The sequence below is a fragment of the Copidosoma floridanum genome, unplaced genomic scaffold, assembly GCF_036245765.1.
Source record: "Copidosoma floridanum isolate Cflo_tuat_1 unplaced genomic scaffold, Cflo_Japanese_pri ptg000019l, whole genome shotgun sequence".
Taxonomy (NCBI): Eukaryota; Metazoa; Arthropoda; class Insecta; order Hymenoptera; family Encyrtidae; genus Copidosoma; species Copidosoma floridanum.
In genome coordinates this window covers 16,344,958-16,368,501 of record NW_028321896.1, presented here as the reverse complement: position 1 = coordinate 16,368,501, position 23,544 = coordinate 16,344,958, and the positions used below count along the sequence as shown (strand labels likewise).

The window sequence follows — 23,544 nt, the reverse complement described above, 5'->3', positions numbered from 1 at the left end:
AATAAAATAAAATCAATATGTGTAAAGCAATTCTGTACTGCAGTATAATAAATCTTATCAAAAATTCAGAATTTTATATTTTAATTATTTCGAACAATTTTACGACAGTCTTATAATCAAAATAATTTATAAACTACATCGTTCCTTTAAATATCAAACAAAAACAAAATATAGATGATAAATACATTAAATATTATTCGTTTCACTAAAAGTAACTTTTAGCTGGCATGTGATACATTAGGATCAGAATACAAAAAATAAAAATACCTATGTTAATAAAAAATATCAACCTAATTTTATTAAATTCAAAGTCTGCAGTTACAATTATTATGAAACATCACACCAAAACACAGTATTACATCTGTCCACACTGAAAAATAGTGACTGGTATTTTTGGTTTATTATTTGGTCCAGTAGGGACATTTTCAATTTTCCTCATCACTAAAAGTCCATCGATCACCCTACCAAAAACGACATGCTTGCCATCAAGGAAATTACATTTGGCACAGGTAACAAAAAACTGACAACCATTAGTGTCTTTTCCACTGTTTGCCATCGAAAGTAAGCCGGGAGAATCGTGTTTCAGTGTGAAATTCTCATCCGGGAAGGTACCACCGTAAATACTTGTGACTCCGGTACCATCACCATTGACAAAGTCACCGCTTTGAATCATGAAATCCTTCATCACCCTGTGAAAGATGACACCCTTGTAACCCAAGGGCACACCGTCTTTTTTGTACTCGCCCGTACAAAACTGTCGAAAGTTCTCCGAAGTCTTTGGACAGACGTCCTCAAAGAGCTCGAAAATCATCCTCCCTATTTCCGTCGTGCCTACGGAGACGTCGAAGAAAACGACCGGGTTGTTCGGATTTCGGAGCTGGGATTGGATTTGATTCCACGTCGGCATTTTCAACTATTTCAGTCAACTGTTTTTTCACTTCACACCGCTCACACTTGCAGATTTTGTGACACTTTAGTACAAACTACACCGATCTACCTTGCGAAACGATTACTTTGCCTTTTGACGACTTTTTGCATTCGCGTGTTATTGTGCACAACAATAATATACTTAACCTAATAATCGACAGAAGCAGAAAAGAGCACACGCGATTGCGCGCCCAAGGTGACAGAGTGTTGACAGGTTAGGTTAGGGATGTGAGTCAATTGATAACGCGACATAACACGTGTTTGGAAACGAATAAAAATTGGCAAGTATTTTATCTGTGACTATTAATTAATCAGCATAGAAAAAGTGGTGAACATTCTTGTGTGCGAGTGAAATCTCGAAGTACTTACCTCTTCCGAGGAATTTAGTTTCAGCTGGTCAGAGGCCTGTGATGTGCGTTGACGTGATGCGTTGAAAATTGATGATCTCCACTGTGTCGTTTATTGTTTGTTGAATCTTCGGACACTGGTTAAACTATAATAACTTTTGACTTTAAACCAGTTTAAAGTGTACATTCGCACGCGCTTGTTTTTTTACGCAAAATTTTATGACAACACCTCCATCCGTATTTTGCGCAATTCTTCCACGAACGTGTATCATCCAACGGTCAAGTAGAGTGCAGCTTTGAAGGAAGGTAAGTAGGCGAAATTTCTGGCACACAAAATTTTGATTTAAATTTGTTGAAGATATTAAATTAGGGTTTAATTTTTACAGTGAAGTAAGTTGTAAATGCAAGTAGGTTAATGTATAAACGTTTTTATTTGGACACGTAAAAATGTATCATAAATTATTCTAAAATATAGCATATATATATTAACATTTGAACAAAATGGTTTTTTTTTTAATAGGGCATTATTTTACAAATCTTTCAATAATCATCTCAATATGAATTTTTTATACAAAAACGTTTGTAATTCCTAATATGAAACATATTTAGCATTAGAAAGTTTTATCATACTGTACAATTAAAGTATTTCACTATTTTCGATTTCTAAATCAACTTAGTTTAGCAGTTTGCGGTAGATATTTTACAGAAATCAAAGAATAACAAAAACTGTACAGTACTCTACTATTTTACACTTATTAATAATTGTTTATATGTGAATTTTTACATGCTCCATTAGAACATTTTTATCACCGAATTCATGCCCACATATGCCACACACCATTTCTTCACTTTCATTTTCACTGTCACTTTCATTCGTCATCTGTTCATTTCCGGAAACTTCCTCCTTAATCATCATTACAGGTTCAATAATCATTGTTTCCGTGTGCTCTTCTTCACTTTCTTCTGGTGCTGATTGTAAATTGTTGATATTGATTTCAATCGACGACTCGTTGTTACTCATGTTCGATATTTCGTTGGAAAAATTTTCATCAGTATCTGGATTTGGTAATGCTAAAACCGGTAAACTTTCATTTTGTTTCGATATTAGGTGCAAAGTGTTATTTTGCTTCTCAGCAATGTAAACTGTTTCCCCTGATTCTGTACTTATAGGTATCAAACGCATAGTATTTACATTAGCCTCATTGTTGACGTCAACGTCATTTTCCTCCCTACTTTTTTCTGAGCTCTCATTGGACTTATTTGCAATCGTTATCAAATTAATCGATCTACTCGAACCTTGCAGTTGAGTAACATCGCTTAGTTTTGCGTACGCTTTTATGCACACTTCATTGTCATACTCATTTTTTACAATAAAATAAGTATCTTGCGGCTCCGCGGAAGGATCTATGTGGTCGGAGATGGAAAGTAGTGCTTCCTGCTGCTCTTCAGCGGTAACAACTCGCTCTTCCGCTGTTTGTGCTTTTGTTTTCGCAGTTTTCGTTTTTGTTTTCGCTGTTTTTGGCTGTCCTGCTTTTTTTTGCTTCCCTTCCGACATTTTTATTTTCTTTTTCGGCGGAGATTTCACCTTAACAGTCACAGTGTTAGATTTCGCTTTGGCCTCTGCGATCATTTGATCCGAGTGTTTGACGATATGAGCACACAGTTCCTCTCGATCCTGCGTCAGGATTTCACACAACGGACACGGAAAAGGTGGACCTGCGAGTTCAGGCTCATTTTTCCCAGCAGCGTGAACCCACCTGATGTGTTCGCGCAAAACGACCTTTTGATTAAACGACTTTTGACACAGTGGACAAACGTGCGGCCTCTCACCAGTGTGTATTCTCTCGTGTTTCCTCAACGTACCACCGTCCCTGAAAGCCTTCCAACAAAATTTGCAACCATACGGACGTTCCCCAGTGTGAGTCCGGTGGTGTATTAAATACCCTTGCCTCGAAGAGAAGGTCTTGGAGCATACGTCGCAGTGAAAATGGGCCGGACTGCCCGCGTGCGTCCTGCCGTGTTCCCAAAGACCCTGACGAGACACGAAACTTTTGCCACATTCTTGACAAGTAAAAGGCGTGCCCGCCGGATGAGAAGATAGCCTGTGCGCGTCGAGTTGTGGCTGTTTTTCAAACTGGGAGCCGCAAACTTCGCAGGAAAACGTTTTTTTCCTGTGGATCCACTGATGCCTGAACATTTTTTGTTTCGTCGTGAATGTTTTGCCACAGTCTGAGCACGCATGCTTGCCCCATTTCTCCTTAGACCCTGAATTCTTCATTATTTTCTTTGTACAGCCAGCTTGGTGATTTGCCAAGCAGTTGGCATCTTGAAATTGTTTGTCGCAGTATTCGCATTCGACTGGCAAAACAGATTCACCTTTTGGATGAGTTTTCACATGCATAGTTAAAGAAGCTGCACGCGCAAACGATACGCCACATATACTGCAAGTGTGCCCTTTATTTCCTGGCAAGTCAATTTTTATGAAAGTCTTTTCACACTCGTTATCCAAATTTTCATCTTCCATCTGTAAACAAGTACAAACCGTTCAAGCGTTGATTAATATAAAAATACCTTGAATAAACTCAATTGATACATACAGAATTTTGTGTAGTATACTCTGTGAGCTGGGTAACTTCTCCACTGGGTAGTACGGCGTACTCTTGCACAGAATCAATTTTGTCCTGTTGTATAGCAAGGCCCTCAATGTCCCCTTGATCCGTAGCGATCTGCACAGCTGTCCATTGACCCTGAGGCAAATCAATGTTTTGAATGGATTGAAAAGTAGTCAAAATAGAACTATCGTAATAGTCAGAAACCTCCTTGACAGTTTCAATACTGGCAACGACGTGATTGGCTTGCATCAGTGCTCTGCCTGCGACGTAGCTGTGAATTTTCATGTGATTGGACAAACTGGATGGCCTCTGAAAATCAGCTCCGCAAACGGTGCACTTGTGGGGCCTGTCAACCTGATGAACCTCCAACATGTGTGCCTGCAAGCTAGCTTTGGACTTGAACAGATTTCCGCATGTTCTGCACGCATGGGGTCTATCAACCTGGTGGCACACCATGTGATTGGTCAGATCGATCTTTCTCTCGAACTTTTCGCGACAGAAGGTGCAAATGTGTTTGGTGGACGAACACGAGTTCTGATGCTTGGCCAATTCTCCAGGGGCAAAGGTATTCTTGCAACTTGGACAGGCAATCTTTTTCTCTTCGAAGCAATACATGCCACCAAGCTGTCGCAGAGCCTCGACCGCCATAGACTCGTCGCCCGTCGTAAACTGCTGGGAAGCCTCTTTCTTTATGTAAATGAAGGCACCCTGTTCTTCACCATCTTCCGAATTCTCTGTTATTATTTCCACAGCCATTGGCGTCTCGACCAAATCCTCCTGGCTCACCTCCTCCATTGTTACTTCGGTCATGTTCTCTGTCAGCACGCATTCTTCGTCGATTGGCTCGCATATCTCCTCGTGCGAAACGTTGTTCTGTATACCTGCATGATCGCACGATAGCATTACAAATTATTGACTAATTACATTGTATGCAAGTAGAGACGCGATTGTATTTAGTAACAAAAGGCGGTACGTAAAATAGAGAGGCCAAAGATAAATTAACCTAAAACGTACCGTCGTCGAGCGAGAATGTGACGTAGTGCTCTCCCTCGCTGGTATCCATCGCGTAGGAGGGCAGATCCTCGAAGGGATGACGTTGATGAAAAGGTCGCCCTGGCTCTGGATGGGATTGTTATTGTCCAGCAGCAGACAACCTGGTATTAACGACCTAGTCTGAAGTGTAAGCCAGAGAGCAGTCAAGTTAGGTGTTGCCGTGTGATGTAAAAGCAGTAAGTATATATTATGCCACCATTTGCACGATAACGAAAACAGAGCTGCTGCTGGTGGGCTGAAAGCTATGTTTATGGGTTACGGTAAGTTCAATGTTACTTACGGATGCGGTGAAAATAGGTAATTGCGGTTGACAATAAGTACCTATACTTATCGGATTATTTTTTATGTAATCAGAGTCGCCATAATCGCCAACGGGGTGCCTTAAACCAGTTAAATTGCAATAATTTGCCGGCACGTGGCGTTAACGTCGTTTGAAAAAAAAGCGCGAACTATTTGAAAAAAAAATAATACGGGTGTATACTTACCGTGGTTATTAAAAAATAAAAAGTTATGTACTTTTCATCAATTTTTCATTTTATATGGACAATCCAGCGAAATTAAAGGAGTTTTTCAATTTCGTGTCCTATCAGCAGAGAAACAAAAATAAATTGTGACACACACTCCCACAAGTATTTCATTATCACTTTTGGTAATTAAGATATGGAGTTTAATGGCCATAGCTGTGTATATAATATTATTTGTTTGTGCTCATAATATTCCCTTTTCTCTTGTGACGTAATACTAACACCAAAAAATCGTTAATAGTACATAATTTGTCACAATTGAGTCCGACACACCTCTGATACTCTCATTATCTTAAAAATATTCAGTTTGGGCCGTTCAGTGCTTGTCATTATGACTCACCTTTCAATTCCTCAATTAGCCTTTTTTTTTCATAGCACTGCGAGTGTGCATCAACGACGTTTGTTTCGTACAGTTGACTCAATGGCCTTATTATTTATCCATCATGATACCATGTTCCACTATACTGATAGAGTTATATAGAATTCTGGAAAGACGGACAGTAATCTACATATATGAAATTCTATCCGATCGATATCCCACACGATCAAAAGTTTTACATATTAATCGTTCCTCCTATTTCTCGTTTATAAATAAGCTCAGCAACTTACGAGATGTATTATTTCTTCTTCATTGATTGTACAAACGAGAGGCAGGAAATCAGTACTAATGTTGTGCACTTACAACACACCAAAAGTGTAGTCAATTGTACAATATGCAAGGATTATTGGATATTGGCTTTATTTTCATCTTCCAACAATGACACAAGTAAATGTACATGTTTTATGAGAGAAATTCAAATTTACCGATGCATAACATTTTCGCGTTTGCGTTTGCAAACAAATTGCATTTACTAACACCGCCACATTGCTCTTTACAAGGTTTTTTCACTTTCTCATCTGTTGATTAATGCCATTGTCAATACATCATCATTATATTTGGTTCGCGGAAGAGAGTTTACGATTTTTCGTAAATTCGTAGAAACGTTGATCAACTCGGAGGGGATCGAAACGCATGGAAATCACCAATGTTCTCATGTCATGGATTCAAACTCATTCACTTGTTACAAACAGTTTAATTCTTTCGAAATCATCCACAACGGCCCACGAACGAACCTCATTTTTACGCAGTTCACGATATATGTATATATTAGTAGAAGTGAAGATCAAAGAGGGAGTTATTGTTGGGGGTGACAGTTGTGTTCGATTCAGGCGCCGTTAATTGTATAAGTATAGATATATCCCAGCGCTTTCATTGGTTGGTGCATATCGTAACACTGTGTTTCAGGCAACTTTACGCCAATAATTACCAAAAAAACTAGGAAGCGAAGGAATATCTGTAGGAACATCATGAGTGAAAAAGGGTAATTTGAAATTTTTCTTTCATATTATTTTCAATCCGCCAATTTGGAATCTATGTACGGACGGATGCACGTACGTAAAATTTACATAGTTTAAATTTAAAAAACTCACGCATGTGCAGTAGATCATCATTAGATAATCATTTTTTTGTATTGTAAAATAAAGAGGTAAACAATCAATCCATCGAGTTTTTTTAAAAAATTTTGATTTTTGGCTCTTGTTGCATGGGTGTTAATCAATGATCGGACAATGAAACACTGAATACTCCAAAAATTAGTCTGTATAAAGCTGTTGGTCCGTCAGACGTAGATGCGAGCCGTACCATTTTGCATGTAAGTACCCATATGCATGTTTTTGTTGATAAAAAAGGCATCCCCCGTAGTGCAAAAAAAATTTTAATCAGACTAAAACACTTTTTAAAATTTTTTTTTTTTTTTTAATTTATCTTTGTATACTAATGTTGCTATCATTTTTGCCAAAAAAATGGGTCAATGTTTTTAAAAAAGTATTTAAATAAATACTTTACAATAAACATTTAAAACGTATTGCATTTATCTGCTTGAAAAAATTTTTTTCCCATGCACTTTACTCGGGAAAAAAATTTTCTTTTGAATGTTGTAAAATACTCGTTCCCAAGTCTTATTAAAGTGGTGTAAATCAATATTAAGTTTTCAGAGCTAATGGATGTTTGAATTGATCTGTACACAACAGAAATTACCCATAAAAATGTATGTTTGTGCATGTCTAAAAAAAAAAAAAATTAATTAAAAAAAAATGAATAATACATACGCCTTCGGTAACAGGTGGTTAAAAAATTTGACCAAATGGAATTGAAGGATGAACTGTTTCGGGGTATTCTTGCTTATGGTCTGAAGGAACCTTTTCTTATCCAGCAACGTGCCATTTTGCCCTGCATCGAAACAAACGATGATTTCATCATCCAAGCCCACGCTAGTAAGCAAAAGAAAAAAAAAAAATTATCTCCTCGCCAACATTTCATGCACTAAATTGTTGTTGTTGTTAATTTTTTTTTAACGCAATTTCAGGTTCTGGTAAAACTATTGCCTCGACCATTTCCATATTACAGAGGATCGATACAAACCTGAACGAATGCCAGGCCTTGATACTCACACCCATCGACGAGTCAGTCATGCAGGTATATCCACTACAAAATAATAACGATCACTTGTAACTGTATGAACCAGCGTTTAATTTTTAATGCCGTCAATTCAAGATTCAAAAAATCATCACTATCTTGGGCATTTACATGGGCACGCGATGTTACGCTTTTCCCACCGACCTCAACATCAGCGACGACATCAGCCTGTTGGAACAAGATGCAACGCCCCACATAATAATTGGTACACCCAATTCCGTTTTGGACATGATAAATCGAGGCGCGTTTTCCACCGAATACATCAACATGTTTGTCCTCGACGAAGCTGACGAGATGCTCTTTCCCCGTTTCAAGTATCCAATCTACAATGTACTCATGACTCTACCGCCCAACGTCCAGGTATGTGTTTTTTAATACATCGTTTTGATTGGTAACAAAAAAAAATGTACATAGAACGTTATTTTTGTTCATTTTCAGGTAATCCTAGTATCGAATACCATGTCCACTGAGGCAATGGAGGAGTCCTTGTGCTTGGTGAGGAAGCCGATTCAAATAGCCGTTGAAAAAAAGGAATTGACATTTGAAAGTGTGAAACAGTACTACGTCGTTGTTAAGCGTGAGGTTTGGAAGTTCTCGACTTTGCTCGATTTATCCAAGACAATGACCGGCCTGAAGGTAATCGTATATTGCAACACTCGTGAAAAGGTCGATTGGCTGACTTGTAATCTGGACCGTCAAAACTTTCGTCTTCCTATTACCGCCATTCACGGTGGTATGGATCAAGAGGAGCGCGATCATAGAATGCGTTTGTTCAATGGCGGAAGCAAAAGCGTCATTATCACCACTGATATTATCAGTGACATTGATTTTCTCATTATTTCTCTGGTCATTAACTATGATTTACCTTTAAACTGTGAAAACTACATTCGCCGGTAAGTTTTAAGTTTTTGATTTTTTCGGATTGGTTTTTTTTTTTTTTTTTTTTTTTTTCTCCCGCAAACTACGTGTACCGAAGAGTTATTTTATTATTGTTATTTTTTTCTCAGCATCAGACCAGATTTTAAGAGGTATTGTAACAATCCAAGGGGTGTTATTAGCTTAGTTACAGCCAATGAGAAGAAAATCTTGAAGGATTTTGGAAAAACTTACAATATGCGCAACGAAGAGATGCCGTCTTCCCTTAATTTCCGTGCAGAATCCTCCAAATGATTGAAAATAGGTACTCGTTGTACGAAAAAAAAAAATTTATAAAGCACTTCCACACGTGTCAATTATTTTTATGAAACAGCATTTTTGATCAGCCAATATTTTTCAAATGGTGATGGAATGTATATACATATAAAATTCGTATTATGAAAAAACTTTGCATCAATTAATAATTGTCGTATATACCCTTTATGCTTACTACATAGGTGGCGATTAAGTATTTTTTTTTTTTTGGCTAATTTAATTTTTTTTCTTTGATACGTCCAACTAAAATAAGCCTTGACTACACTTCCACACGATATTATCTTGGTACAGTTATCACGGCAAAATCGCTATTCTCGTCTACATGAATAGCACTTTGAGTTAAATATCGTCTATTTTTTGTTAGTATTATATTGTTTGCACAAATTTATAATTACGATACAATCGTTATGATGCTTTTTGCTTTCCTTGATTCTTCTTTTTTCCATACTTTTCAATAGAACAAAAAATAAAAATATAATTTATACATTTTTTATGTTTTCATTATGAAACAACAACAAAATACAATGGGTTACAAAATCACACTTTGTCGTCCACACGTCATTAGGCAAATGCAAGTTTATGATGATGAAACACGTAAATAGGCACATTTACCGTATACGTAATTCATCGATATTAACCGATAGCATAAATAATGCACGAGTTTAAGAATAATCGTGCAGAAATACCCATACACATGGTATGTGATCGAGAGGAGGGATAAAAATATTGCTGGAGATGACGATGATCATACATCGTTCAATCGCTAATTGACCATAAAATTGTTGTCGATGGGTTCCTCGGCACATATAAACTTTGCTCATCACTCATCCTCGTGGATCATGTTGATTGCTCGGATATTTCGTTTTTTGTTAGTACCCCTTAATTTCAAGAGTTACCCCAAATCTTTTTTAATTAAAAATGTTTCGCAATAACTTTATAGCTCCTTGCATGCTCATTGTATATTAATTAAACAAAGTTTAGAAAAAAAAAAAAAATTCGTTCTTATACCCACTTATCACTTATCGATGATCCCAAGCGCGCTCGCGTATCAGCAGTGTAGTTACAAATGAAACACTGTAGATGTCTCTGCAGTGCTCTGTAGACGATCATCTCAATCGTCGCAGGACACATCAAAAGCTTTTGAACAAATCTTCCGAAAGAGACTTCAATGTCACAGGTTTATGTATAATAATATTGTTTCATTATATGTATCTGCCCAATAGTACACGTATATGTGTAATAAACAAAAAAATCGAGACGAAAGAAAAGTTGTGCGTGTCCTTGTGGGCAGCATATTGTGTACATACATATTTAAGTTTCTACAAAAACTCGCCAAGTCCAATTTGATTGTAATAGAACGTGCAATTTTCCTTCACTTTTGATTTATAACACAACACACGTTGACAATACCAAACAAATAGGATACACACCGGATTAAGGAAGAAAACAATATAAGGACGATGACGACGAGAAAGAAGTAAAAAAAAAAAAAAAAAAAAAAAAAAGTCAGTCCATGCTGCTCTTCTCTCTTAATAACACACGTGTGTGGGCGGGCGTGCTGGTACAATGCACAATATATATATATAGACAATAGCGAGCTGTCACGAAAAGAATAGGAGAAGCTAGCGGCGACTACTTATGTGGTACAAAATTTATAAATAAACTTACACATCGGTAATGAACATAATAAAAACTGAATAAAGTAACATAATCACTTGGTAGATGATGAGCTTAAATATGTTCATACACGTGCGTAACGAACAATTATCACCAGAAGTGCTTGCAAGCACAATAAAAACAACAAAACAAGCACACCCATCCGCGAGGTGGCGGCACCTATTTACTCGTTGATTTGAGAGATAGGTACACTCGCCGTACTTTGATTCGCAAACCGCGAAGTTTGAAGTCTTAAATTTTTTTATGACAAATAAACATAAAATATGATTTTAACATTGTTCAATAGTTGTTAATATGATAGTTGTTTATCATCATATTCTTATTTTATGGTTATGGTTGTTCCTCGTGTTTTAATACGATAAATTACTTCAAGAATTCAAACTTCGCGGTTTGCGAATCAAGGTACTGTGAGTGTATATGTGTGGCGTCTCACATCTCTCGCGCTTCAGGCTCTACTCGCCAGGTGGCCAAGCCCCTAATAGTTAACTCCCGTCAAGCGGCGAAATTCCCGCACGATTAATATATAAGCGTGATCGAGTTACTCGGAGCTCACACCTCTTCTGTGTCAGAGGCAGGGAGCACGTCATCAGCCTTGCTGATGAGTCCTGGTGCTCTCGGGACGAAACACTTCTTCTCACTCAAGTAGTTGACATATGATTCCTACTATCTCTCGTAGCTTCAGCAAGCGCTCTCTCACTTCTCCTCCCGTTGGGTAATTGACTCTCGCCCAATCGAAATCGCGGTAATTTGATATGCCGCGTCCACATACTAACAAACACGTTAGACCGCTACCAGACGCTTGTTCAAGCGTGTAAGTTTAAGACGAAGATCACGAAGAGGGAAGGACATGTAGCTCTCTATGAATCACCACCCCTTCTGCATTCAGCATTGACGTAATGTACAAATGCATCTTAAGTCTCGTCTGTCCAGTGTCTCGTTGATGTTAACAGCCACGTTCATCTCCGATCTGAAGGCTTCCTCAACCTTCATGCGATACCGTTCAGTCATGTTACACCACGTCTAGCCACTGACAAAAAAGTGGTAAAGCAAAAACGGCCAATGGAGGCAGAATAATTCGTTTCTCGTTGACGGTTAGCCACCCATAACAAATAACGGATCTTCATCCATCTGTCCATAACATGAAAATTCGGACGTTGCCCTTCTTCTGTCAACACGTTTTCCTCTGTCCAATTGAAGAACCTGTTATCAGGATGCTCTCTATGGATGATCTTGGTAATCCATTGTACAGGTATCTTGCTATAACCAGAATTGTAGTACTAGCAGATACCAACACAGTGTTTGCCACACCATATTCCCCCTTATCTGCATTTCACGTATAGAACCTGTCAGACTCGAATACTTGCTCTAGGGGTAGTAAATGTACCTTATCTCCGTGGCACGTACTGAAAATTTCAACTAAAATGCACCATAAAATATGGTATACTAAAATTTTTTGGAATATTTTTTTTTTTAAATCTTACATAATCTCTTACGGAATATTTAAAAAAATTTTATGAAGCTAAAACTGCAGTAGAATATTTTTAAAACGAATAAAAACGGTATGCTGGTATTACCGTGGTTGTGTACCTATTACCGTGTACGTATTACCACGGATGTCCCAATCACCGTGTCCGTATTACCGTGGGTGAAGAAAGTTGTATTTGCGGAATATAAAAAAAAATGCAAATTTCACCTGCATTTTCTACATGACTTATTTATTGTTTAAAAAAAAATATTACTTTTTTTTGTGCTTATTCATTTAGTAGGAATCTTATACATTTTTGAGCACTCAGCCATAGATTTTCCAGAATAGATACTTTTCAAAGCTAATTTTAATGTCTCTGGAGAGTAACACTTTTTGTTTTTCTCTATTTCGATCGATTTCTTGCCTTTCTTGCCTTTTTTAGTTTTCTTCATCTTGGTTACGTTAGATCGACGTGCTTACCTACTAATTGTTTATACGTGTTAACTGTCGTGCGTTCTGTAAGTATAGGGTTATGTTTACGTACGCTCACCGCGGAAATACGTACACAATCAGTTAATGAGCGCGTTGTACCGAATACCGTGGAAAATAATTATTTACTCAAAATATACACAAATATTTCTGTTTGAATTGCATCTACATTAACGTCATTTTAGATTATTAAAATTGAAAAATTATTTTATATGAAACATTTCTTATTTTGAGCAAGTAATCATCAGTTTTTCAAAATCCACGGTAATAGGGCAGAGCACGGAGATATGTACACTTACCCCTATACGATTGAGAGTATCCATCCATCCTCGGTTGTAAACGGGAACATCATTAGCATCACCCATGATCGAACGTGATTGTATGGCGAGGCTCAACCAAGAACAATAGAAAACAAGTAAGACTAATATATGTATCATAGGTATACGGAAAGTCCTACAAAACGAGGGCAGCACCGAACTCGCGCACCAACGATTAAGCTGCGCGCGCGCGAAATATAGTTTTTTTTTTTTTTTCATATGTATACGTCTTCCTCGCCGTGCAGATAACATATAGGACTTTGCGCGCTTGTGCGACTGTCGCTCGGCTCACTCGGTTCGGTCGTGCGCGCCGGGCGCTGTTGGGAATCACATCCTTTACCTATACACGAGAGGGATCGAGTTTGTATGGTTTTTAAATAAAGTCTCCTCAGGGACGAACAAAAAAAAAAAAAAAAAAAAAAAAAGTAGGTAACGACGTGTCAGAATCGTGCATCGCTCGAGAGACGAAAAGTAGGTACATATATTATGAGCAAGGAAGGAAAGAAGGACGAATGTGTGCGCGCACCAACAGTATAGAGTGTATAGCCAGTGCTTGCAGCACAGCAGCAACATTTGTAACGAGATAATCAAAGATATTGGGTGCTTTTTCCGTGTCGTCGTCGCGAGTTGTTTCATCCTCGTAATAGAGAGTATTCGTCTGTTGTGCGCGAGTGTGTATTTTGCCGTCGTCAGTTCGATAAAAGGATCAGCTCGCGCGCCTCTTTTTTTGTTTTTGTTTTTTTTTTTTTTTTTTTTTCATCCCCGGGTAAGATGAGTCGTAGTTGACAGTGAAGGAGAGCAAAAAGCATAATTGTACTTTGCACGGAAAAACCAAGTGAGTGCGAGTGAGGAACACCACCGGGTACCTCGTGCTGCGGTACAATCGTGACACTTGTATATAGGTGCGCGTGTGTATACGAAAGGACGTCGAGGTGGGCGCCAGGTGTTGGGCCGTCACGCGTCATCGATCCGAAGGAGCGGCTCCGTGCCCCCGTGTATATATATTTTATTGCCGGAAAAGTCTAGTGTCGGGGAACAACGCAAGATTGGGCGCCCGGCCCCCCTCGCGCGGGTGTGTTTAAGAGAATATAATATAAGGCATCCCCCATAGCTAACCCCCCCAGGAACACTTGATATATAATTATACACATAACCGAACATCGTCGTCGACTATCACCTTGACGCTCGTCCCTCTCCGTCTGAGCTGCTGCTGCAGTTATAATATCTTCTGCTCCGGTGAGTACCTACAATATAAGCATATAGAATACAAATATTGTACGTGCGTATAATATATGTGCTTAAACGCGCGTTTAGCAGGTCTATATTTGTAGACACGAGCCAGGGCTCGCTAGCCAAGCGCGGCCCGTCGAACGGGTGAGCTTGAGCTTGTAGGTTACACACATACACACACACACACGCACATGTAGTACATAGAGGAGGGAGAGCCGAGCTTATTTTTAGAATAGAAAATTCTTGAGCAGAGAATAGAGCGCACCAGCACTACCAGCTAATGCGTGTGTATATAACTCGCTCGATCTCTCGACTTTACCGCGGAAGGATATATATCCCTCCCAATGTACGTAAATATACATATGGACGTGCCGTGTACATCCACCTAAATATTATTATCGGGGACATGTGTTACAGTTGGGTCTTGCACGTGTGTGTGTATATATATGTATATACGTATGTGTATATCTGTGAGAGTCGGTGGGTCGCCGCGAGAGAGGGACGTCGAGCTTTCGCAGAAGAGCCGTCTGCTAGGTCACACGCCGCCAATGCTTATTCGGTATACCAGTCGATCCCGAGGCCACGACGATACTCGCGTTATAGCTCTGCCCTTTTATCGCTCGTTAAAATTTACCGTCGATAATTACTTAAAAAGATATCGTTTTGTCGACACAAAGCAACTATACGGGGTACACTTGGGCCTGAATGTACTTAACGCGCGCGTGTACGCATTTACAGTATATAATATATATAAGTGGGTGATGCGCGCGCGCGAACCGACTCTTGTATATTTCTCCCCGTGCATGCAGCCCCCCCAGCGATCAATAGGCAAGCGTGTGCTCCTGGTGCTCCGATGCCGCGACCGAGGGCGCGAGGGAGTACAAGTGTGTGTATATGCATGGCACTTACCACGTGCGAGAGAAACACCAATATGGGCACACACGCTGACAGGGACCGAATGGGGAATGTTATAATATCGCGTGGAGGTACGTATATGTAATAATACGTGCGGGAGCTTTTTAATCGTTTTCAAGCGATGTGGGGATTAATTTTTAGGTTTGCGGGCACATTGTAGGCGACAAGAGTTTAGGTTACTATAGTTCGTTGGGACGTTGAGTATATATGTGGTGCACGATACACTTGATTTGGAACATAATTATAACGTTAGCACACGATGTGGATTTAATTACCAACTTTTCTCTCTTATTCTTCGTGATTTTTGTGATTTTTGTCGAGCATGTACATACCTACGTGTTATAAAATGTGTAAAGTAATTCAGAAACTTGGCTGGTGCTTGTATAGGGCGTGGAGCAGAAACCCTTTTCATCAAGAATACGTCGTATTGTTTGACAACCGGTGAGCGTCGTATTACCCGAAAATCTCGAGAAATGAATAAACGAGAACAAACTTGTACCAACTCCTCGGAAATGTAAACTTTGATAAGCCAACACACGCGCACAAGGACCAAAAGCTCAGTCACCAAACAGGGTATGGTCTTTGGAATTAGGCTGCTGCTTGTGCCATAGGACCCGCTAACTTGGACTGCACTTGTAACACAAATATATCATCTGCCCCCCTCTCTCTTTTGCTTCCTATACGTATTATGTATACTCCTTTGATCCACATTTTCTCGCTCAGTTGTCACTATTTTTAAGTACTCTCCTTCGTTGTTGTCACCGTTTGATTTATGATTTATTGAATTTATCAACAAATAAACGACGCGATATTTCAAAAATTGACAATAAACCTATAGAATGGATGAATCAAGTCATCGATGTATAATGACAAATCGTTCGTGTCTTTCCTTTTTTGAAAAACCCACAAAAAAAGTCCTGTACCCACTAGAGGCAACAACACACCATACAGACAATAAGTCAGTGGCAAGGGCCAATTCGATTTTCAATAGAAGCTCGTAGCGATCGAAAAATCGAGCTCTTTTATTTATCTCCTCGCAGCTCGAACAATACATGTACCTATACGTGTATACACAAGGACTCGTTCACTTCGAAATCCCAGAAAGCACATGAGACGCGCGTGTGTCCCAGTGGCGCTTCTGATCGAAACACCGCGCGGTATCATATCCCTCGCGAGGATGTATCCAGCCTTTTTTTTTCCCCCCACCCCCTTCCTCATGCACCTGCGGTATATATATATACATGGTAGGAGGCGACCTTTGACCCCGTTTAAACTAAATATCTCTACCCCACGTACGTACATGTATATGTACACACGTACATGGTGATCAGCGCGTGCCACGTCCGCTGGTTGTGTATACGGAGGGAGAAATCGATACCGACAGCTTGATTAATGCCAATAGATCACGCTCCCCTGACCTTTCCGTCTTCCTCCTCTGACAGTGCCCCCATCACCCCCCACGGCTGACGTAGTTTTTTTTTTTTTTTTTTTTTTTTTTTTTGTCCCGTGAGAGGAACTTTTTTTTTGTTTTGTTTTATTTTATCCACTCTAAGAGTTTTCTGGTTTTCTCTTCTTCTTCTTTTTTTTTTTTTTTTTCTTTCTAATACGCGGTTATTGATACGTTGTCTGTGCTACAGACGACACGTTTTATTTTTCTTGCTCAGATAACTGATTCCCAGTCGGCAACGCAGTTAACGTTGGATTTTGTAAAATTAATTTTTAATTTTTTCTTCAACGCCAATTTAGCACAACAGTAATCGACACCCCCTGCATGTAAATACCGCACCGACTCCCCGTATGTGAAGTAAACGCAATGGCAAATGGCAAATTTGGCTTTTGTCATATACATGTTATCGGAAAAAAACACTTGTTACAGGCACATCAAAATCGTACAAGTATAAGAGAGGAGGGTTGAAACGCGTTGGGCGGCGCAAAAGCGCAAATCTGTACTTGAAAGAGAAGCAAAAAAAATTGGTGGTTTTCGTAACAAAAGTGGGCTACCTTATAAGGTCCACAGAGTAGCCCCGGAGGGGATGGCACCTTGTCTGCCAAACACTGCTTTTCCTACCGAGGGCACACCCGTACACCTTAAAAAAACACCCGAGGATAGGATTAACATAATCAAAGCATGAAGCTGCATTGGACTGCATATACGTGTAAACGCATACAATATACAAATAACCATACAGCGCGCACACACGCGATTGCACGACACAACGACGCACTGCCGTGCACTATTATTGTATCATAGGGTGGTGGTGTGGCGCAATTCTCCCACTACTATATTACACTCGTGCATGCAGAGAGAGAGAGAGCGTAGAGAAGGGCTGATGGGTAAATACATATACACGTTTGTGCGTGCGTGCGAAAAGCTCCCTCGCGAAAATACAACCCCCCTCCCTTTATCGCTATTTCGCGAACTACGGGGGGGTGATTGTCGCATCGACGGCTGCGCTTAAGTGCCCCCCCCCCCAAAGCCAATTTCACGCCACCAGGGCTCTGGGCGTTTGGGAAATGGAGATCATTGTTATTATTACTGCTCCTCTCGTCTACCTTTCTCTCTTTTCTTTTATTGCCAAGCATACACAACCGTGTACCCACAACCAAATTCACTCGCGTTTGCCGCTTATTGGATCATATACCGTCTTCAACTGCATTTGTTTGTTGCTCGAACTGTTTCTAAAATCTTAAATCGCTATGTGTGCGTGCATTGTGTGAATTTTCAACCCCCCATACCACCGCGCGTCTGGTACTGGATTCGCTCGCCTTGTATGGTTGATTTTACCAAGCGCACGTGTATGCATTTATCAAAAATTATGAATTTTTAAGTTCGAAATTTGTAAACTTGACTCGCGGGGGTGGGTTCAAGTTCAATATCGAATCGGTATTCATTATAATGCACGTAATGCATGCGAAATCCCTTTCTTCTTTTTTTTTTATTCTTGTGTAATTTTTCCCCCACAGCTCGCGGATTGCAAAGAACACGCGAAATTTCGCAAACGAAGCCTCGTTGGCTGCATGTCCACTACATTTGATGCACCCTCTGTAAATACGACTTCTCATCCCAGTGGACGTGTATTGATTTCGAACTAACGTGTCTATCGTCGCGTTGCATAGTGCAAAGGAAAAAAAACGGATTGGAATGAAGAAAAAAAAAAAAAAAAAAAAAAAAAGTACATCTAAACTGCGAAATCTAACGACAACAAGGCACTTACATACGACACGTGCAGCGAAACTGGCTCTTTCTTCCCGAATTGCATAACTTGGGTGTGTAGAGTATACCAGTTGGTTGGCTCGCGGGAGAGAGAGCTATTCTATTTTTAAAGGCGAGATGTCGGGACGGATTGCGCAAATGCCACTGAGGCAACCTCCCCTCCCCCCTCCCCCGATAACACGTGTATATTAATATTGTGTGAGCGTGGTTATTGTGAACCTCAAATGCGCGGCTTCCGTGTGCAATCGATACGTGATTTAAAACTTCAGCTGGTTTTTCCTCTTGTTTCAAGTACAATTAATGCACATGTATACATATATGCACTATCTTTTCGTGCTCGTGGTGTACTTTATTTTTGGATGTGCATATATATGTATATAAGCGCGAGAACTCGGGTGATTTTCAACCAAACAGCTGCACTGCAAATAGGTACTAGCGGGTCATTCGTACTTATTGACAAAATACGTCACAGAAACGAAACAAAAAAATAATAATAAAATCCATCGCTGTTTCACTGTACGGCTCTGTACTTGACTATACTACACTTTTAAATTAACAGTGTAGCCGTGTTTGGGCGTCTCTCAATAATTAGAAAAAAAAAAAACTATTGTTCTTCCATTGCTCAAAGACTGTCAACTGTTACTGCCTATTGGCTCATTATTAAACATTTTTAAAACGAACGGTCGACCTCGTGGTGCACGAAAAACTACCCGGTGTCCCGGTTACCCCTTTGCCTGATTCAACAGCTCTATCCCGATGTCGGAGCCATTTCAAGCATTGCCGCGTTGTTTTCAAACGTATACAACAAATCGGGTGGGAGTGCGATGTATACATAGCAAGCACCGTCTATTTTTGATGGGACGAAAAAGTATTTTTCAACTCGGAAGGTTTTCGAACTCTCCTATACCCTCCAAGTTTAATATGTATACGAAATATCTCAGCGAGGGATTTCTCGCGTTTTTAAACGGGTTTTGGTTGTGTTTGGTATAGCAGCGGCATCTTATTTCTCGTAAACCACGTATTTCCATTACATTTTCAACTCTTTTTTCTCCGTTATAAAAAAAAAAAAAAAAAAAAAATCAAATCACCGAGAGAACACCGGCTAGCCCCTTCCTTGTATGCACCTATACATGATCGAAATGACACTCGGAGCAGGAATATCTGTCGCGTTTCCGCGCAAAAGTTGCCAGGTCGATCGCTCGCTTGCGCTTTGCAAATTCACCGCGACCGATCGTCGCCGGTCGATTTCACGAGGAATTATTAAATACTCGACATACTCGTACACTTTTGTACACCCTCATACCATCCCCACGGATGTACGTTGTAGCCATTGTGTGCTATTATTATTTTTTTTTTTTTTTTTTTTTTTTTTTTTTTTTTTTTTTGCTTTTTCGATGTATAAAGAGAGGTAAAAAAAAACAAAACATATTTTTTAAGTAGATTCTGTAGTATTGTAGTAGTTCCGTTGTATAGCAAGTGTTTTTATACGTAATTACGTGTATATGTGTGATTTGGCATAGTCGATACTTTGGGTCGAAGTGGCAATTTTGACGTTTAAAACGCGAAGATTGCACTTGCGTGTAATGTTCTATTGCAAGCCGATAAGTGAAATAACATCTTGACTCGCTTGATACTATATCATTTTAAACACTACTAGTAGTACAACCACAGTTTAGAGCGTACAGGTACAGAAACAGGCAGTTGTTAGGTATATATCTTCTAATCTGTTATGAATAAGGGGTTACCATATAGTATCGATGTTTTACCAAATCCAACTGTAGGTAAATTTATCGAAAATGTCAAACAAAAGTCCGTGGTGTATATTTGCATAGCGCATAGACAAGGGGTAGGCCACGGCAGGGGTTGGGCCCGGGAAAGAGAGTCATGAAATACATAGGTCTCACGTAAAAGGGCTCGTTATTCGTGGCATCGAATGGCGCATAATGTACGTACGTACATGAGAGCAATAATCAAGTCTAAGTGCATCGTGAGCCACGTTGACAACATAATATCATCTCCCCTTGTATGATACATTATATTAGTATATATATACAATGTATTATATTAGTGCACGTAATGTATGCATATTATTTATATCAATAATCGTAAAACCAGTGATATACGTTACGTGCATGCTAACACCCTCCGCCACCGGCTCCCGGATAAAAGGTGGGACCGTGCATTCCGAGGTGGTCGTTGTCGTCATCGCTACTCGTCTATTTCTTTCTTACTCGGAAAATAGGGAAAATCGAGAGGGAAAGGAGGGGAGAAGGATTTGGTGCAGAGAGAAGATATTCTTGGCCCCGAGGCTCATGTAGGCCAGCAGAGCCACTGGCAAGTGCTCTCCCTCTCTCTCTCCGGCTAAAGCCCACTCCTAAACTTTGCCGCTAGAATCGCTGTCTTTCTCTTCTTTTTTATTTCCTTCCCCCGACCCCACCCCACCACCTCTATCTTTATGAGCTAGCTGCGTGCGGTATGAGTACTGTATACTTTTGCTGCTGATTACGCGAGAGTTTTATGCTTTTTTTGCTTCTCCACGAGAATCACTCGCTCTTTCTCTCTAAAGGTTAACATTTCGTACGTCAGCTCCGACGAGTGTTCGATGATACGTGAAAAATTGTTCCTTTTCTATTTTTTTTTTTTTTTTTTTCCTCGAAACATGAAGGGGATGAAAAGTAACAGAACGCCCGGCCACTTTGCACGCTGCGCACGTACATCCTACAATTAAGATAAACAAACGAATGATTTATCGCCGCGACCGTACTAACAGGATTTTAATCAAATTACACCGTGACGCGTGGCTGGTGTTTGTAACACACGTGGAATTAATTATGACTCTTATACCGTCTTAATTAAGGTATACTCTTGATCCTCTTGCCAGTGCATTTTGATATTGTAGGCAGCTACGAGCGAAAGAATTTGAGGCAATCGGTGGTAAAAGCTGCGATGGGTCGGATTGAATTTATGGAGCAAATCGACGATTCGGAGAGAAAAGAAAGTGCCATCTCAAATGGGTTGGGAAACAAATGATCTCCCAAAGTGGCATGTGGGAGCTTTGCTCTCGAGTTTGAACTTTCATCCAGATTATTTGCTCTCCCGATAAAATGTCCCCGTAAAGTCCCTAATTTTATTGCCTAATGGCAATAATTTTCTGAAATACCACTTTCTTTCCCCGAACCATCGGCATGACATATCCAAATACATCGATCGGTTAACCACGCAAGTTCGAACTTTGTATACAAGTGCACACACCCATGCGGGGGATATTTCTTATAAACGCAGCGGCGTCGAGCCGATAAATGGACGCGCATGTATATGGCCACTCGAGACGCGTCGCCCCGGGCGAAAGAAACAAGAGAGATTTTCATCGAATTTCAGTTATGCCGACCGACCGGAGTATAGCATAAGGGCATCAGAAAACGGAGAAACCGGAGATCCCCCCCGCGTCAGCGACGTCAATGACCTCCTTTGCGTCCTCCGCTGCGCGCGCTAACTCGACGAGAGGGTCCGGACGGAGCTTTCGCTCCCGAAAAAAAGCTCTCTCCTCCGTTAAACCCCCCCTCCCCTCGGAAAATGTTAAGCTGGTACACACGTGCATTTGCGCGTATGTGTATATATAATAATATACACCAGCGTAAAACGGAGGGAGAGTAAAGGCACGGCCATCGCTTGTTTCCCTCGAACCCGGGCTCTCGTGCGCTCTCCGATTTACGTCAGAGATAGCGCGAGTATTGATTCACCCGCGCAGTGTAGGCTTCCACACACGATTATTTGATTGATCGGTCCTGTACACACGCACGAGCTGTTGGTCTCTTTCTTTCTTTTTTTCTTATCGTTTCGCGCCGAAGCTTTTAAGCTGGGCTTCGTGTTGTACGTATACCTAAGGAACTCGAGATGGTGGGGGGTTTTTTTTGTTGCAAAATTAGAGTCCGACATATAGGCGACGTATGAGGTACGAGAATTTTCATGTTTTTTTTTTGCGTTGGGTCGGGGAAATAAATTTCATTCTTACAATTTTGCAAGTCGGACGGTAAGATATACCGTGATTTAGGGCACACGGTTACCAGAAAAGTGGTGGTGTGGGGGCGGTAGAGAATAATGGCAAGGACAGCGGAAAAACGTCTACATACGTGGGGAGGAAAAATTATGAATGCGCGCGCGAGATAGAGCAAGGAGACGGAAATTTTTTTTTTTTTTTCTTGCAAATGGAGGAGAGATGCGAATGAAAGGTTAAATATTAAAACGATCCGAAGCTCTCGTGAACTGCTTCATGTAAATACACGTGAGGAGATGGAAGGGTATGATTTTTGTTATTGAGCTATTCCTCCAAACTCTGTTTATTTATTTTATTATCATGTAAAAAAAAAAAAAAAAAAAAAAAAAAAAAAAAGATCGAACGTTCATTACATTACGAGGCAGCTTTACAATATGTAAAACGAAACTCCAGACCGTATCTCGGGACGATTTTTTTTTGCCCCTGTGATTTCGTACGGTAGTAAAAGCCGGTACACCGATTTATTTACCGTAGGGAGCAACGAACCAACAAAAAGTCGGAAAATTTATAGAGACGCGAGCCACACCTGGTACTACTCCTTCTCTTTCTATCTGCATGTCGTGTACACTGCAGTGGTGTGTACATGGCGTGGGAGGATGTGGCCAAAAGGGCGCGGAACTACTCGACGGGCGTTGTTGCTGGGTGTTATATATACATACGGCTCCCTTAGGAAATGAGTGACGCCGATTCCCCACGTACATCCTATACACGTGGACCGTCGACCCATTGCGTATAGGCGCGCCTATCCTCTCGTGGACCTTATAAAGATGAAAATTAACGCGTTTGTAATTGCCATGGACATAAGTATATAAATACTGTACTCGTTACCGTATGCCTAGCTCGAGAAAGGATAAAACACCACACTGCCAAAGTTGTTTCGTTGGTGCATGCTCTGAATTCCTTTTTTGCTGAAGGCTTTCGAGGTTTATTCCTTTTTTATTTTATTGGGACCATTTATTAACAATGGGTGGGTGTGCTTATTAGCTGCTTGGACTGAGAGCTCGTCGATTTACT

General features: G+C 40.2%; 4 protein-coding genes across 11 annotated transcripts in view; 1 reads left to right on the top strand and 3 right to left on the bottom strand.

Annotated features, from left to right (window-relative positions):
- Rpp25 (ribonuclease P protein subunit Rpp25) overlaps positions 1–1,512 on the bottom strand; it is a 42,872-nt gene extending 41,360 nt beyond the window's left edge. The window contains exon 1 of the mRNA XM_089593494.1: positions 1,297–1,512. The gene's annotated coding sequence lies outside the window, so the exon portion shown is untranslated. The remainder of the gene's footprint in view (positions 1–1,296) is intronic.
- LOC106636545 (peptidyl-prolyl cis-trans isomerase H) lies at positions 305–1,154 on the bottom strand. Its single transcript, XM_014348945.2, has one exon. The coding sequence runs from the start codon at positions 905–907 to the stop codon at positions 356–358; it is 552 nt and encodes a 183-aa protein (XP_014204431.1). The 5' UTR covers positions 908–1,154; the 3' UTR covers positions 305–355.
- Positions 1,086–9,222, top strand: LOC106636522 (eukaryotic initiation factor 4A-II). Of its 6 annotated transcripts, none has more exons than XM_089593492.1 (8): positions 1,086–1,580; positions 6,749–6,824; positions 7,491–7,550; positions 7,626–7,776; positions 7,869–7,978; positions 8,057–8,338; positions 8,417–8,871; positions 8,986–9,222. In XM_089593492.1, exons 4-8 carry the CDS (start codon positions 7,647–7,649, stop codon positions 9,146–9,148), a joined length of 1,140 nt encoding a protein of 379 aa, XP_089449618.1. In that variant the 5' UTR covers positions 1,086–1,580; positions 6,749–6,824; positions 7,491–7,550; positions 7,626–7,646; the 3' UTR covers positions 9,149–9,222. The 6 variants fall into 6 exon arrangements, with proteins under 6 accessions (XP_089449618.1, XP_089449614.1, XP_089449617.1 ...); XM_089593488.1 differs by lacking the exon at positions 7,491–7,550 and adding an exon at positions 7,100–7,154; XM_089593493.1 differs by lacking the exon at positions 6,749–6,824 and adding an exon at positions 7,100–7,154 and having other exon boundaries at positions 1,565–1,580.
- LOC106636544 (uncharacterized) lies at positions 1,758–5,192 on the bottom strand. 3 transcript variants are annotated; one of them, XM_089593487.1, is made up of 5 exons: positions 4,901–5,192; positions 3,870–4,767; positions 2,872–3,808; positions 2,282–2,796; positions 1,758–2,230 (listed from the first exon to the last, which is right to left on the bottom strand). In XM_089593487.1, the coding sequence occupies exons 1-5, from the start codon at positions 4,947–4,949 to the stop codon at positions 2,041–2,043; spliced, it is 2,589 nt and encodes an 862-aa protein (XP_089449613.1). In that variant the 5' UTR covers positions 4,950–5,192; the 3' UTR covers positions 1,758–2,040. The 3 variants fall into 3 exon arrangements, with proteins under 3 accessions (XP_089449613.1, XP_014204430.2, XP_014204429.2); XM_014348944.2 differs by having other exon boundaries at positions 1,758–3,798; positions 3,872–4,021; positions 4,091–4,767; XM_014348943.2 differs by having other exon boundaries at positions 1,758–3,798; positions 3,872–4,767.
- Positions 9,223–23,544: the final 14,322 nt, after the last annotated feature.